A 15,779-nucleotide genomic window follows, 5' to 3' on the forward strand; every position below is an offset into this window, starting at 1 on the left:
CATGTATACTTACAGAAGATGATCGGTGTCCCGTTCCCGTCGGTCAGTTCCGTCCCGCGGTGCCGTTCACATCGGGCGCGCGCTCACTTCCGCCGGCTGCTGCGAGTCCTCTTCTCTGCCCAGTGATTATACGCTGGAAGTCACTCGCTTCCATGCATTCTCTATGGAAGCGCGTGACTTCCGGCGTTCAAATGACAAGGGAGAGAAGAGGAGTCACAGCGCCGGCGGAAGTGAGCGCGCGCCCGATGAGAACGGCACCGCGGGACGGAACTGACCGACGGGAACGGGACACCGATCATCTTCTGTAAGTATACTTGACAGCGGCTACCCGGGGGGGCGAAAAAAATGAAAAGTGAACTGCTTCTTTAAAGAGAAACTCTGGTTAAGAAAGATGTATGCCTTCTCAATCCCCAGCCATAATCTAAGCTTGTGTGTAATTTGTTTCTATTACATGAATTGGTCCGTTTGTAGCACATTCTGACTCTGAAGCTGCTTAAAATCCTCACTTCCTGGTCCATTTTGTCTCCATCCCTCTGCCCTCACCCTCCCTTCTGAGACAGAAGTCACATGATCTCTGTCTCTTCTGTTGCCAGGAAAGCTGTAACAGCTCATCTGTAACTCCGCCCACAACTGACATCACACAGTGATCACAAGGAAGGCGGGGAGCAACAGAGTAGTATAGGGGAAAGGAGACACTGTTGTTTTATTTCTCTCTGACAATCTATAATCTAAATAGATAGACAGAGCTATTAGAGATGAGTGAGCATCACTCTATCGAGCAGCTATTTGATTGAGAATTGCACTATTCGATAGATTCATTTTTTATCGAATATCCGAAAATTCAAAACTGCACTAAAACAATTGTTTAGCTGTTTTAGTACACTTACTGTAGATCACTCCCTTGTCCCGTCCCCTCTCATCTCATTCTCTTTCTGCTCACGTAGCACATTGCAAAGTAAGCACATTAGTTGCACCTTTACCTACACGTCAGCCTGTTCTGTCTAGTGCCTTTTCTCCTGATTTATGTCATGGCATAGTAGAGAGGAGTTGGCTAGAAGAGTAAGGGAGGAAGTGTCTGTGTGTTCGCTACTGGCAAAATCCCAACTCTGGTCCCACCTTTTGAAATGGAGTGAATGATAAATGGCTGTGCACCATGGAGGGGGCTTTCAGGGTCTCAACGAGAGCCAAATTATCTTATGACTGCTATGAAGTCTAAAAAAACAATGCAGGTTTATAAAAAAAAAAAAAAACAATTAGTAGGTGTGGCTATGGCAGACATCTTTATTCTTTAAAGCAAATGTACCAGCGGTACATCGTTTTTCTGTTTTTACCATAAATAGACGCACTGCGCCAGTCTATTACTGAGCAGCGGCCTAGCCTGAAGCACTGGAGACGGCCCGTCTCATCCCCAGTGGGAGGAATTCCCTGCACCTCTATGACGTAGCTCCGTTGACTTTGCTCTACTGGCAGCAGCCGTCCCGCCTCCAGTGGTTCAGGCGCCGTCTGCGAGAACCAGGCCGTGGTTCAAAAAAAGGACCGCGGCACAGGCGCTGGTCTATTCATGATAAAAACGCTTTATGCCTTGGGGCAGGGCAGGCATTCCATTCAAGGCCTAGATCTAACACTAATTTGACAGGTTTCCTAAAAAAAGGAAAGAAAATAAACTTTAGTACTTTTTAATGTACGGATGAAGTAAACATAATCTTCGCAGGTCGTTAATGATTCTAGTGATTAAAAACATAATCTCTCTAGATGGCAATGAGAGGGTATTACACAAAGAGATCTGTAGTGGAAATCTGCAGCATAAAAAAGAAACAAACAACAAAAACAAAACAGCATCACCACCCCTTAAAGGGGTTTTCTAAGAAAATAAATTGCATGTGTGCATGGGCTTAGGCTGGTCTAAAAATTTAAAATAAATACTCCTCCCCAATCCTCTGCACTGTCTCACAGTGCCTAATCGCGGCAGGGCACCATGGTAAATACATGCTGAGGCATTTGTTTTTATTTAATTTTAATGTAACTAAAATATAACATAGAAAGGCCTAGCATTATAAAACTTTAAGGTGAACCTGTCAATATTCTCATGCTCCCTGAGCTACAAGTTAGTGGGGCAGACCTAACCAGCCTAGATTGAGAGTTTGTTCTCTGTTTGGCTATTGGTCGAGGCTGTAGAGGCAGGGAGCATCCACCAGCTTATGATTTGGACAGTATGAAAGAAATGACAATTTCCTTGTTATAATTAATGACAATTTAAATGTTATATACTGTGTTGCAATTAATAGTGTTATTGCCCCAATAAGCATTTTTGCAAATAGTGTCTGTTAAAATCTGTTATTGTTTTGTTTTTCAAGCTCCATTACAGATGGATGTGTCTCCATGGTAACAGACTACAAACATACCCTGTGTAGTCTGATCCTACAGTCATGTTTCCATCCTACTGATTTTATATTAGATAAAATTTGGGGGTAGAAAACATAGAATATGACTACAAGAACAGACTACACAAAATTTATTTGTAACCCGTAATCAAGGAAACAAGTAAGACTTTATAGGAACTGTGTGCAAACATGCTAGGATATTTCTCTAACAACTATGGTATGACATGTAGTTTATGGGTCCCAAAAAGTTAACTTTACAAACTTTAATAAAGACATATACTTATCCAGACAAGCAGAAAACAAGATAAGATAACAATTGGGCCAAGTTAAGCCTAACTAAGCTAAGCTTGATTATTCTATACATCCTTCTTTTAAGGTCACTGGGTGTAATGTGCTGTTTCTTGGCATTGTATCTATTAGCTGTTGTACAATGACAATAGGACAAGAAAAGCTTCATTAGAGCTCACGGGAGCAGTCTCCAAAATAATATTCCTGTTCCTTCTGTGCCAATATCTGTCTTCTTCCTGCAACGTTCATCCGTGATTGAGTATTCCTGCATGCAAACATTTGTTTGTTCAGAATTATATTTGGATAGCGATTTCTCTTGTTAAATGTTTCCACGTTCTGCTCTCGTTGGAGGAGATTTGTAGACTTTTATTTATAATGATTGTAAGTGAAGGGAACTTTCTGATGGATTCAGAAAATCTGTAAGGAATTGGAGACTGGCAACAAATCATAAAAAATAAAAAAAATCTTCTTGTAAGCTTTATAGATATACGGTATAGTGGAAGCTAGAGAGGTCAGCTGTGCTAATCGTTAAGGGGAACTCCAGAAAGATTTAACCCTGTTCAGTCCCTAGCCATAATCTCAGCTTGTTTGCTATAGGTTTCTATTACATGAATTGGGCCATTTGTCTGCAGCAAATCCTGACTCTTAGGCTGCAGAAATCCTCACTTCCTGGTCCACTCTGTCTCCACTCCTCTATCCTCTCCCTCCCTTCTGAGACAGAGATCACATGATGCCTGTCTCTTCTGTTGCCAGGCAAGCTGTAACACCTCATCTGTAACCCCGCCCACCACTGACATCACACAGTGATCGCATGGCCAACGGTGGCAAAACAACAGCCTTCTCCTGAGTAGTATAGGGGAAAGGAGACCCTGTTGTTTCATCTCTCCAGTCTATCTATGTACATGAATAGATACTGTATTTATTGAACAAAGGAAAAGCAGATGGAGCCAGTGGTGGGCAGATACTATAAGACAAGGGCGGGTACCCAGAAGTTGGCTCTGAAGTGCAATGCATTCTGGGAGATTAAGTGTCCTGTCCGGGTGCTATGATTTAAAACTAGGATCATTTGTAAAAGTTTTAATCTGGAGCTAGGAGAAGCATAGACAAGTAGGAAAGGTGGCATTGTGTCCCTTTAAAGGGGTTATCCCAGAGTAAACAAAACACAGCTACATTTTTGCAAAAACAGCGCTACCTCTGTTCCTAGGTTATGTGTGGTATTACAGCTTAGCTCCATCACATCAATGGAACTGGGCTGCAAAAACCACACCCAGAAAGCTGATAACCCCTCCCCCACACACACACACACACACCGGTCTCTGAAAAGATCATCCCGGACGGAATCCCATAGACAGCAATGCAACGTATATTCTCATAATAAAATTATTGAAATAGATTTTATGAAAATATACGTTGTGTTAACATAGCCTTAGGCTGGGTTTACACTACGTTTTTTTCATCCGTTTTTGCAAACAACGGGTGAAAAATGGATGCATGTGTAGGCATCAGTTTTGATCCGTTTTTCCATTGAATTCCATTATAAAATATGGATCAAACAGAACCATTTTTTTTACGTACACAAAAATGTAGTCAACCTCATTTTTGTGTCCGTTAAAAAAAAATGAATACATTTTGATCTGTTTTTCTTTTTTTTTTTTTTTTTTACAATACAATTTAATGGAAAAACTAATCAAAACTGATGCAGACACGCATCCGTTTTTTCCATCTGTTTTTTTTGCAAAAAAAAAAAAAACGGATTGCAAAAATATAGTGTGAACTCAGCCTTATATGTATATCTATGCACAGAGAGCTTTCATAGAGATGCATAGGAGACAGGGACTTCAAAAGTGCTATAGATTCGATGTAGTCTCAGGAGAGATCACGGCGGTGCCATCGGGACCTGAATGGTGTTGAACATGGAAATATTGTGGCGTCAGAAAAACAAAACACGGAGTGCTTCTTTAATAAATGGACATTAAAGGAACAATAATTTTCTCTCCTGTGTTCTAGAAAACTCCAATCCAACACTGAGGTATAGCGGACATTTATTGGAGAAAGTGTGCCTAGTAGAGGAAGGGAAGTTTTAAGAACATGTTATTCAATTAAATGTGTAATTAGGAATAAAACTTTTCTAATTTGTTTAAGCTTTTTTGAATTTGTGCATTAAATACCTATTTTTAATAATTGATCTTTATTGAAATACGGTCCACATAAAACATGTATATTATAAACATGTATGCAATAAAACGTACATAATATGAATAATTCATTTAAAAAAATTGTACAATTAAAACATGTATGTAATATGAATAATTAATGTCAATGATATAAAATATACAATAAAAGCAAATTTAGCCAAGCACATAACTTCCTTTTATTGTTTAGTAATATTGTCTATAATGCCATAGTAGTGGCCGTAGGGTATAGTATCACCGCAAAGAATTTCTACTCAGTTTCTCAGTCCTATGACTTGAGAAGTGACAACTAATTTTCTGCGCCAGAAATAGACTCCACCCCCCTCCCCCGCTCCTCTTGTCAACAGGGAATTTCTCAGCAGGGGGCGTAAGTGAGCACAGGAGGATTTTTATCTCTATTCTGAGGTCACTGACTAAGTGTTTTTTTTTTTTGTTTGTTTCTTTGTTTTAATTCCCACAAGTTTAGATTATTAACAATTATAAAAGTATAAGAAACAAAGTAACAAGATCTTTAATGTTTGTAGAAATCGGGCACTAAATCAGAATACATAGATTTACGTGGAGCTCAGATCGAGTGGATGAATGAGAAATCCAGTCGGAAAAACGTCTTCCAGGTAAGACCAGATTTTCTTAAGAATTTAAGATTCCTTGATATATTTTGGTATTTTGGCATTAGAGGAGAAGAGAAGAAGATTTTTTGAAACAGCAGTGATTGGGGGGGGGGGGGGGGGCTCACATAATAAGCATCACTGCTCATCTATCCCCGTGCCTCTCCAGCGCCGGATCCCTGCTCCAGGAACCCCGCCCACTCTCGGAGATCATCTTCTCTGCCGACATCACGACCTGGCTGACTGACAGACCGGTCAGGGGCCAGACTCTCTGCAAATCTCTGCAGCTTCACATCCCTAATTCCACAGGTCCTTCAATCAGATAATGGGTGAAGGGTTTAGAAGTTGCACCCCACCCATTGGATATTGGTGGCCTATACTACTATCAATATCCAAGCCTCCTTAAAGGGGTTATCCAGCCTTAGAAAAACATGGCCACTTTCTTCCAGAGACAGCACTGCTCTTGTCTCCAGATTTGGTGCAGTTTGCACTTAAACAGCTTTCATTTCAATGGAACTAAGTTACAAAACCAGCACGCAAACTGGAGACAAGAGCGGTGCTGTCTCTGAAAGAAAGTGGCCATGTTTTTCTAATGCTGGATAACCCTTTTAATTACTTTCCTCTGCTTTGTATCCTGTTTTTGTTTTTTAAAAATTGAGAGGTTGAAGGAATTGTGCTGTGAATAACTTACTGAATATGTGCATTCTATTAGGGATGGTCCAAACCGAGGGTTCGGGTTCTTACGAACCCAAACCCTCGGTAATGATTCCAGCAGTCTGCCCGCTCCGTGGAGAGGGTGGATACAGTGGGAGGACCGCCTGGAAAACTGGGATACAGCCATAGCCATAGACTGTATCCCAGTTTTCCAGGCGGTCCTCCCGCTCTATCCACCCGCTCCACGGAGCGGGCAGACAGTGGGAATCTGATGCTCAGCATTCGGGTTCATACGAACCCAAACCTCGGCAGGTTCGGACCATCCCTACATTCTATGATACACACTTTATACTTAAAGGGATCCATGTTTAGAAAAAGCACATTGACTTTCTTGCAAAAACAGCATCACACCTGTCCTCAGGTTGTGTGCGGTATTACAATTCAATGAAACTGAGCTGCAAAACCCAAACTGAGAAGAGGAGATGTGCTGCTTCTGGAGGAAAGTGGCCATGTTTTTCTAAGCCTGAATAACTCCTTTAATAGCATTTCAATAAGTCATGTTCTAAGGCTTCTTAAGGTGAGAAGCAGTGAGAAACCTTAGGAAGATGCCACTACTACAGCTACTTTATATCCTCCTTCCCAGAATTTGTAGCAGAGAATTAATATCCTATAAGTCTGCACTTCTGTATCTTCAAAGAGAAACAGTATGCCATGACAATACATATGAATTTATATGATACCAATGTTGCCATCTTCAAGTAATAGTTTATATATTTATTTTTTAATCGTGCTAATATACCCCTGTAAGGGCATTTGGACTTCATAAAGAAGGGATCTGCCACTTGGGCCCTTTCTCTATAAGCCATTGTTGAAAATGGCAAAATAAGCTGTTCTCATTGTATAGACCTAGAACAAGGACGGGGAACCTTCAGCCCTCCAGCTATTGCAAAACTATGCTAAAGCTTTGGCTTTCCAGCCATGAGGGCCAAAGGTTCCCCATCGCTGGCCTAGACCCTTCCGTGTCATCTTTTCGTTTAAATGATCAGCATGCAATACCACATATGTCCTGTAGTGGCCACTGCAGCAGAAACATACAGCTGACAGATCTGCAACAATCAACTCATCATCGGCAAGAGCCCTCCAGATGGGCCCACCCCCTTTAAGTGTATGTCAATGCTAAATAATTGCAGTCTTAGCTTAATTGGCTCATCATTGTTATTTTCTGGTCGCGTCTTGTGTATTATTATAATATTATACAATATGCAAAGAAACAAATAACCCTTTGATGATCCCAAGTACTGGAAGGTCAAAGAGAACAGAGAACATTGCCCTTCTCCTGGTCCATGGAGATATAATATGGAAGTGAAGCATTGTATTTTATTTATTTATTTTTATTTTTTCATTACCTCCGGTATAATGAAAGGCCACACAGTGAAACGAGGCAATAATTAGCCCGGCTGATGTGTTCTCTTAGAAATGTCAGTAAAAATTTCCGTTGTTGAAATTAGCCTGAGTTTTCAATTTAAGACCATGAATTATTGATTGTATATGGAAAATGACCACTGAATAATTTGGATAAGAGACGAAATTATACCTGTTAGCAATGTTTACATTTAAAATCCATTATATCGGATGGGGAGATATTAATTATAGCCATATAATGAGACAGTGTGCAGGTGCTTAGGCCGCTATTATGTATTAGGGTCCATGGAGTTGTTGGTTTAATAATAGCGAGAATGTATTGCTTATTATTTTCTGTTTAAATTAGCAGGCGGCCGCGAAACGGTAAGGTGAAGCCGAGAACAAGGGAGTGAAAAATAGACACGGGGAACAATTACTTTCCCTTTAAACGCAATTACGAGTCTGTTTGGTGCCGTCAAGTAAGGTTAGGGCTTTCCATCACGGGCGGTGCTGAAGGGACGATTTATGGGAAGATCGCATAGCTTGAAACATTTTTGCTAAGTGCACTTTGGTGTTTAGACTGAAATTTAAGGCGCTGAGGATTAAAAGGATTACAATATAATCTTAAATAATCCTAACTGTCATTTACACAGAAATGGTGGTAATAACGAAATAAGACCGGCGCGTTAAGGAACGGCGCTCGGCAGATGAGATTGTTGTTGTCCTGTGATTACCTCTTCGGAAAGCGAGAAGAAATCAAATCCTTTTTTTTTTTGTTAAATCTTATAGGGATGTAACAGAGCTGACTTTGTCATTAGGCACAGTTAGACTTCATCAGGGTATTATGGCTCTGAGATGTACATGGCAGCCATTGATATCTGTCGGACCTTACTATCTATCCATATTATATGGAAGCATACAGAATTTTCTATCTACCTAATCCTATTGTGCCATGTTTTATTGGACTTCCATAGTCTAGTGGTGGAGGAGACCGATGCAGGCTGGGAATGCAAACAAAACTCTTACAAGGTGGTCACCTGTATATTAGGAAGACACGGATGCTGGCTTACACCCCACATGCTTAAAGTGACTCTGTACCCCCCCCCCCAAAAAAAACAAAAACGCTTTTAGGGTAGCGTCACACGTACCGACTTGCAGCGTTAATAAAGCTGCGAGTCGGCTAGGTCCTGGCAGATCACTTTCACTACATACACACAGCGACCGCTACGGCCGCTTAACCCCTTCTGTTGCCACCAGGCTCCCGCTCTGTATACATTACCTGTCCTCGCTGCACGGGGTCCCAGCGTACTGCTCTCCCGCCTGGCCAATCAGTGTGTTGCCCTGCCGCAGCCACTGATTGGCCAGGCAGGAGAGCAGTACTACCCTTACTGTCAGATAGCTGCTTTTAATCCAAGATTTGTCCTGGGGTCCGTTTGGCAGGTGATGCAGTTATTTTCCTAAAAAACAACTTTTAAACTTGCAGCCCTGTGTCAAAATGGCGTGGCCTAGAGTGTCTGTGCCCTAGGCCTGTGACACCCCTCCGTCCCTCCTACCCACCCTCTTCATCATTAGGAATGCCCAAGGCATTGCCCACCTGTGCAGTGTTTAGACAAGTGATGAATAGGAGAAATCCTGCCTGGGGCATTCCTAATGATGAAGAGGACTAGGAGGAGGGACAGAGAGGTGGTGTTTGCTATGGGGTCCAGCCATTTATAGTTACGCCAGTTTGGATGTAGTCACCTATGGTGCATGCTAAAATAGGAAAAAAATGTCACTTGTCAATTGATATATTAATTATTTTTAAATGTTAAATCAAATACCAAGTGTTCAGGTTAAGAGAACCCAAACAGTTCGGCAAGTCCACTCCACACTCATTATGACTGTTCAGGGGAATCGAGGCACCCTCAAATATCAAAATGTCCTATCACCTATTCTATGAAATCAGACCCAAAATAAATTTCAAGGAAATGCCCTGATTCTACTCATGACTAATTGATGGCTAAAACACCCAAATCATTTTTCTACATAAAAAATAATCTTTAGGGCAGAAATGGACAACCTTACGAACCAGGCAGGTATGTTAGAATGAGCCACTGCCACCTTCAAACCAGCTTCACATTCTGTGTGATGATCTACTATACAAGGGACCGATCTACTGCTCTTGTATAGGAGCTATAGAACCTGATGAAACATTTAAGGAGAAGTCCGGTGGTGGTGGTGGTGGCAGAAATCATTACGGTTAGGGGTGGGGAATAAAAAAGACGCATAGCTTATCTGTCCCCATGGTGTGCCACATGACCGGGCTCCCATACCCCGCCAGGTGTCATCTTCTCTCTCGTGACATAGCTGGAGGGGAGCTGAGAAGACAGCTGCCAGAAGTCCAGGAGTAGGACACAGTGCTGTGCAGGCACCAGGACAGGTAAATATAACCTCTTTTTTATGTTCCCCCGACCCCGGCCCAAAATATTTTTTTTTCCTCCCCCCCAGCCCTCTCCTTTAAATGAAAAGGGCCTGATCTTCCATAATACGCTCTGCATGCAATTAAGTGTAGCCAAAGACCATCGAAGAAAACCTCTGTGTCCGTCCTTAATACAGCCATTGAAGCATCTGTGACCTGATTAGCATAAAATAACCTAGATGCTCAATCTTTCATGCTTCCTAAGCCCTACAAAGCCATGGCTGCTGCACATCAACTTCCTTACAATAGATTCTTTTTTTTATTTTTTTTTTATTTGCCTACTTGGTCTTGTCTCAGCTGTTTGCCTTTCTGAATTCAATATATTTGACAGGTCACCAGGGAAGATCCCTGCATTGTATCTGACCTTATTGTACATTTGGCCCGTGGTAAGAAAGTGCTCAAGGTCCTCCAACAAGCAATCTTGGCATAATGAACTTGTACCTTGAAGGGAGATATTTGTTGTTTCCATGTCGGTTAAATGTAACACATCATATTAATTGACATAAAACAATGTTTTTCCCTTGTTTTATCTGTTTTATCCCCCGGTTTGCTTTTTCTTGTCCTTTTTTTCTTGTATCTGTAACATGTTTGTTACTAATTAGAATAATTATAGCTGGGATTATGAGCTGTGCCGTGTGCTTCATAATCTCTACATGTAAAATTGGTTTGGCCAGGAAAGTTTTCTCGCTGAGATCTGAAGGCATCATGAAGTGGCGGCAGAGACCCCCGTTCCAGCGTTGCGTCACTTAGGTTGGGTTCACATTCCACTTGTGACACATTTAGCGTCTATTTTGAGAAGGCTTATGACCAGAGATGAACGCAACTTGAGCATGCTTGAGTCCAATAGTTTGGCATTTGAACATAGTCCGGGAAAAACATGGATACAGCCATAGGCCATAGACTGTATCAATGTTTTCCTGGACTCCCTAGGGCTGCATCCAACTTCTTCAGCCACTGGTAATCAAATGCTGAACGAGCAGACTCGAGTTGTGCTCATTTCTACTTGTGACATACATACAAAACATCTCTATAGAGTACAGATGTCAAACTCAGGCTCTCCAGCTGTTATAAAACTACAATTCCCATCATGCCTGGACAGCCAAAGCTTTAGCTTTAGTATACGTTTCTTTTATCCATAAAGCTTTAGCTTTGGCTGTCCAGGCATGATGGGAATTGTAGTTTTGCAACAGCTGGAGGGCCTGAGTTTGACACCCCTGCTATAGAGTATCCTTTTGGCTTCCAGTTGGCTTAATATATCTAAAAAAAATCTAGACTAGTGTCAAGGACTGTACCATTCCCATTTAATGGATCTATAAAAAAAACATATGCACTAAGCAGATACCATGTTAGCCCAAGTCTCCATTCACATGGAGTAAAACTGGCCTCTTTGTCATAATGGGAGCCTATGGGAGGCTTGCACACCTCCTCTGCCCGCGTCATGAACATGTCCATTCTTCAGCGTGGAGAGAGGAGATGCCCAAGCCTCTTATAGACTCCCATTATGACACGGAGGCTGGCGGGATTCAGCTAGTTTTACTCTGTGCGAACAGAGCCTAAGGGTGATGATGCCAAAGTAGGATATCTATAGGTATTCATGTAGCAGATGCCTTGGTAGGCTCCTTTGAGTTTATGGACACCATCCCAAGAGCATTTCAAAGCGGAGATGCCTTCTTCCTCCAATCTTGCGTTCTCTGCAGAGTGGCGCTACTGCTGACAGCCACATGATGTATATTTTTAATGCAAAATGTGTGCCGAATGGCTGTCAGCATCACTACCCCTCTGCAGGGAGAACAGGAAGTGAGTACAGATCTCTTTTCTAGGAGAGCTCCAATGATGTCTATGAATGGAGAGTTGCATCAGTGAAGCTTTCTCATGGTTCATCTTCTAGGAGCAAGAAACACATCTTTCTATATGTCCATAGAGTGGGATACATCGTAGTCTTTCTTTGGAGGTATATGTCAGATGGTCTTACTTTGTTGTGTGCTTTTTACCTTATATACTGGCCACTTTCCAATATGGCACATGGAGTGAGCGCATTAGGTATTGTTAGGCGTCTCTTAACCCATAGCTCAAAGTATAAAAAATTCTATAATATAACTGGGGATAAGATGGCGCCTGGTTCCCCTATTACACTTTTTCATTCTAATCTTTTAATATTTTGTTCTTTGAAGGGATGTTTAAACAAAATATACAATTTAATGTTTTTTAACCTTGTCTATGTATTGTGATTGGTATTAACACTGGGTCTGTTTCTATATATGTGATGTATAGATGCCATGACTAAGAGCCAGGTTGGCTCGAAACGCGTCGGCTATTTCTTTTTAATGAAATTTCTACAATAAAATTCAAGATTTTATGTGAGCTGAAGGAATCCTGTTGCTTTTCTTTGTTATGGACACCCCGCTATCCAGGGGCTATAACCTTTGAGCTCAACAAACAATTATTTGAGAGGGCTTGAACGCATAAGACTGGGTGCTGATCACTCTACTTCCTGTCTACTTATACAAACATTTTAAAAAAAGGTAATAGGTTTCTGCAAGACACATTGGAACTCCGGCGGTATGCTGACAAAAAACGAGAAAATGGTGTATGGCCACCATTACCCCATGAGGTGCTTATCGAGCATTGACCTAGTATGTCCATTTGTTTCATGTGTGGAACACTTTCTGCTAGGTAGCCAATAAAACTGTTTCCCCAGCATTTCCATAAGTAGTGCCACTCTTGTCTTTTAGCTTTGGATAGTATGGCAGTTTAAAGGGATTATCCAGCGTTAAAGAAACTTGCCCACTTTCTTTCAGAGAAAGCACTACTCTTTTCTCGAGTTTGGATGGGGTTTTGCAACATCCATCATTTGCCGTTCCATTGATGTGAATGGAGCTTAATTGCAAACCACCAAGGGTTGTGTTGTCTCTGGAAGAAAGCGTCCATGCTTTCCTACCACTGGATAACCCCTTTAAGGAAATAAAGCCAAGCTGCAAAACATGAAAAGAGTGGCGCTCTTTTCTCAGTCAACTCCAGCAGTCACAGGGAGGAATGACATCAATCCCAGCCATGACATACGGAAGGTTATGATATTCACTTATTTAATATAATGTACATTACTCCGCCATCTCCTATAGTCTTGTTAACCTCCTTGAATCCTTCATTTCCATAGGATTACCCATTTCTCTCCTCAGATTGTAAATCGCACGGTATAAATCAAGCTTTAAGGAAATGTTATGGTATGTTCTCCATGAAGTGGCAGCCATTACTGTCAGTTACGCTCACCCGCTGAATAGCCATTAATGAGCGGTAATGGATGGCACACTTTACTCATTGCACCACTAAGGGATGATTTATCATGGCGGAGGTTAGTGTTTGCTGTAAAGCTTTGCTGCCGGGGTATGGGACTTCCTACCTTCTCAATGATCGGACTAGATAGGAGAATATGAAGTCAGTGAGCTTCCTGGGAATTGATGAGCATTTTTGTTACTATTCTTTTATAATAGGTATTATTTCTTCTATAAGGATTGATACGCAACAACACTATTGACATCAGTTTGGAGAGAGTTCTGTATTTCTAATGTGTGACTACTAAAGGGGCTCTCCAGCTCATAAAATGCATGGTCTATTATTGGGCATGGTGGTAGGGCTTAAAGCGAATGGACCACTAGGTACATCGCGTTGTGTTTTTTACATGAACAGACTGACACTGGCATGGGGATGCCTATAGCACGGTCCTTTTTTTGAACTGCTGGTCTATTCCCAAGCAACAACCGAGCATGAAGCACTGGGGGGGTGGACCGCTGGCCCCCAGTGTGACTAAACCCCCTCCCGTCTGTGAAGCGGCTCATTTAGAATCAATGGAGCCGCATCACAGAGGGGAGATCATCACACTGGGGGCCAGCGGGCAGGAATAGACCAGACGCTGTGTTTGAGAACTGGGAGGCTGTTCAACAAAGGACTGTTCCACCGGCATCCTCTTGCCGGTGCCGGTCTGTTCATGTGAAAAACCTAGTGGTACATTTGCTTTAAAGTCTCACTTAAAGTGGTAATGGTGCTTGTGGTATTGCAGCTCTGTCTTATTGACGTGAATGAGCTGCAATATCAGACATAGCCACTAATAAATGTATGGCACTATGTAGTAACTATGCTTGCCACTTTAACCCTTACTAACCTGATGTTGAGGACCTGTCTTAATGATAGTCCTTTTTTTTCCGTTAAATAAGGCTAGGAACACACCGTGTTATTGCTTCCATTTAAAGGATACCTTTTTTAAATGTTTACTTTTAATGTAAAGAAAAACATAGTCATCTGTTTCAATTCATCTTTTTTATGCAAATCACTGAAAAACGGATCCTGATGGCATACAACTGCATACATTTTTGCGTCTGTTATTATCCTTAAAATGGTTACGTTAAACGGATAGCAAAAATGCAGTGTGGTCTTAGCCGCAGAATTTTGGGTGTTTTTTTTATTTCTAATTTTCCATTTTACTATTTATATTACAACATATCCTGTTATTTTTCGGTTTTCAGTTTGCACGCTTCCTATTCTGTAAAGATCACTTTTCAGCAATCTCTTCTCTGTCATCGTAGGCAAGATTACAATAAAAAATGACACTATTCTATAGATAAGATGGGCTCTAATCATTCACAGCTCCTTTCCTCCACCTCCTCCCTATGCACAGGTCATAGGGCATTTTTAGAAAACTTTCTCATAGAAGCCCATTTTTTCCTACAATGATGTTGCTACCATATACGCAGACTATTCCACTGCCACGGGGCCTGTGCACTAAATGGACCTTGAGGCCCCTGGCCCTTTAACTGTGAGCGTTTGTGATGATCGTTCAAATTTAAATGCTGCAGAACTCTGACTGACAGAGCAACAAGCCATTGGCCTCCTGTCCTGCCTGCCCCCCTTGTGGCCAGAGGCAGTATTGCACCTTCAGCCACAAGAGCCCCCCACACACATACTCACCTGGCCCGACACGTTTCCCCAGCGTTCGTTCTCCAAATGGCCCGGCACACAGGTTACATCACTTATGTGCCAGCCAACTAAAAAAATCAAAGGAACCCCAGAGGACTGCACCGGGCCAGGTGAGTATGTGTGTTTGTCATAGAGTCCCGTACAGTCTTTTGCTATGCGGCCCCAAGATTCCTAGCTAAGCCCCTGTTTTCCTATGTCCATGTAGCAGTAAAGTAGAAAATAAAAGCTGATTTAAAGAAAAAAAAAAACATCAACAATGTTGCTCTTCCCCTCTAAGCAATATTATGGTGCTCCTCCAGCAGGTGAATGTGACGCTGAGATTCACTGTAGCATTGGTTCTGGTTAGGGATGGTCCGAACCATCAGATTCCCGCTGTCTGCCCGCTCCGTGCAGCGGGTGGATACAGCGGGAGGACCGCCTGGAAAACTGGGATACAGCCTATGGCTATGGCTGTATCCCAGTTTTCCAGGTGGTCCTCCCGCTGTATCCACCCTCTCCACGGAGCGGGCAGACAGCAGGAATCATTACCAAGGGTTCGGGTTCGTACGAACCCGAACCGAACTCGGTTCGGACCATCCCTAGTTCTGGTACCTATTTTGCATGTTCCTAATACTATATACTGTACCATATAGCTAATAAATCCATACTAATGCTTCATAGAATGCAAAAAATAAATCAATAAGTAAAGTTTCTGAATCTTAGTGACCTATAAAACCTCTAAGACCAGAGCGGAGAGCTCAGGCTGCCCTCGTATGTACACGTGCAGCGGAACACGTGCCTTTTGTAAAATTATCCGAATCATTTAGCTTTTGACAGTGACAGCGGCGCG

The 15,779-nt window shown here is 42.0% G+C and overlaps 1 protein-coding gene across 1 annotated transcript in view; it reads left to right on the forward strand.

Annotated features, from left to right (window-relative positions):
* Positions 1–15,779, forward strand: part of ARHGAP15 (Rho GTPase activating protein 15) — a 454,227-nt gene that overhangs the window by 85,641 nt on the left and 352,807 nt on the right. The window contains exon 7 of the mRNA XM_069985075.1: positions 5,386–5,475. Within this exon, the coding sequence (XP_069841176.1) occupies positions 5,386–5,475 (90 nt within the window). The remainder of the gene's footprint in view (positions 1–5,385; positions 5,476–15,779) is intronic.

Source organism: Dendropsophus ebraccatus, chromosome 9 (genome assembly GCF_027789765.1).
Source record: "Dendropsophus ebraccatus isolate aDenEbr1 chromosome 9, aDenEbr1.pat, whole genome shotgun sequence".
In the NCBI taxonomy this organism is placed as follows: Eukaryota; Metazoa; Chordata; class Amphibia; order Anura; family Hylidae; genus Dendropsophus; species Dendropsophus ebraccatus.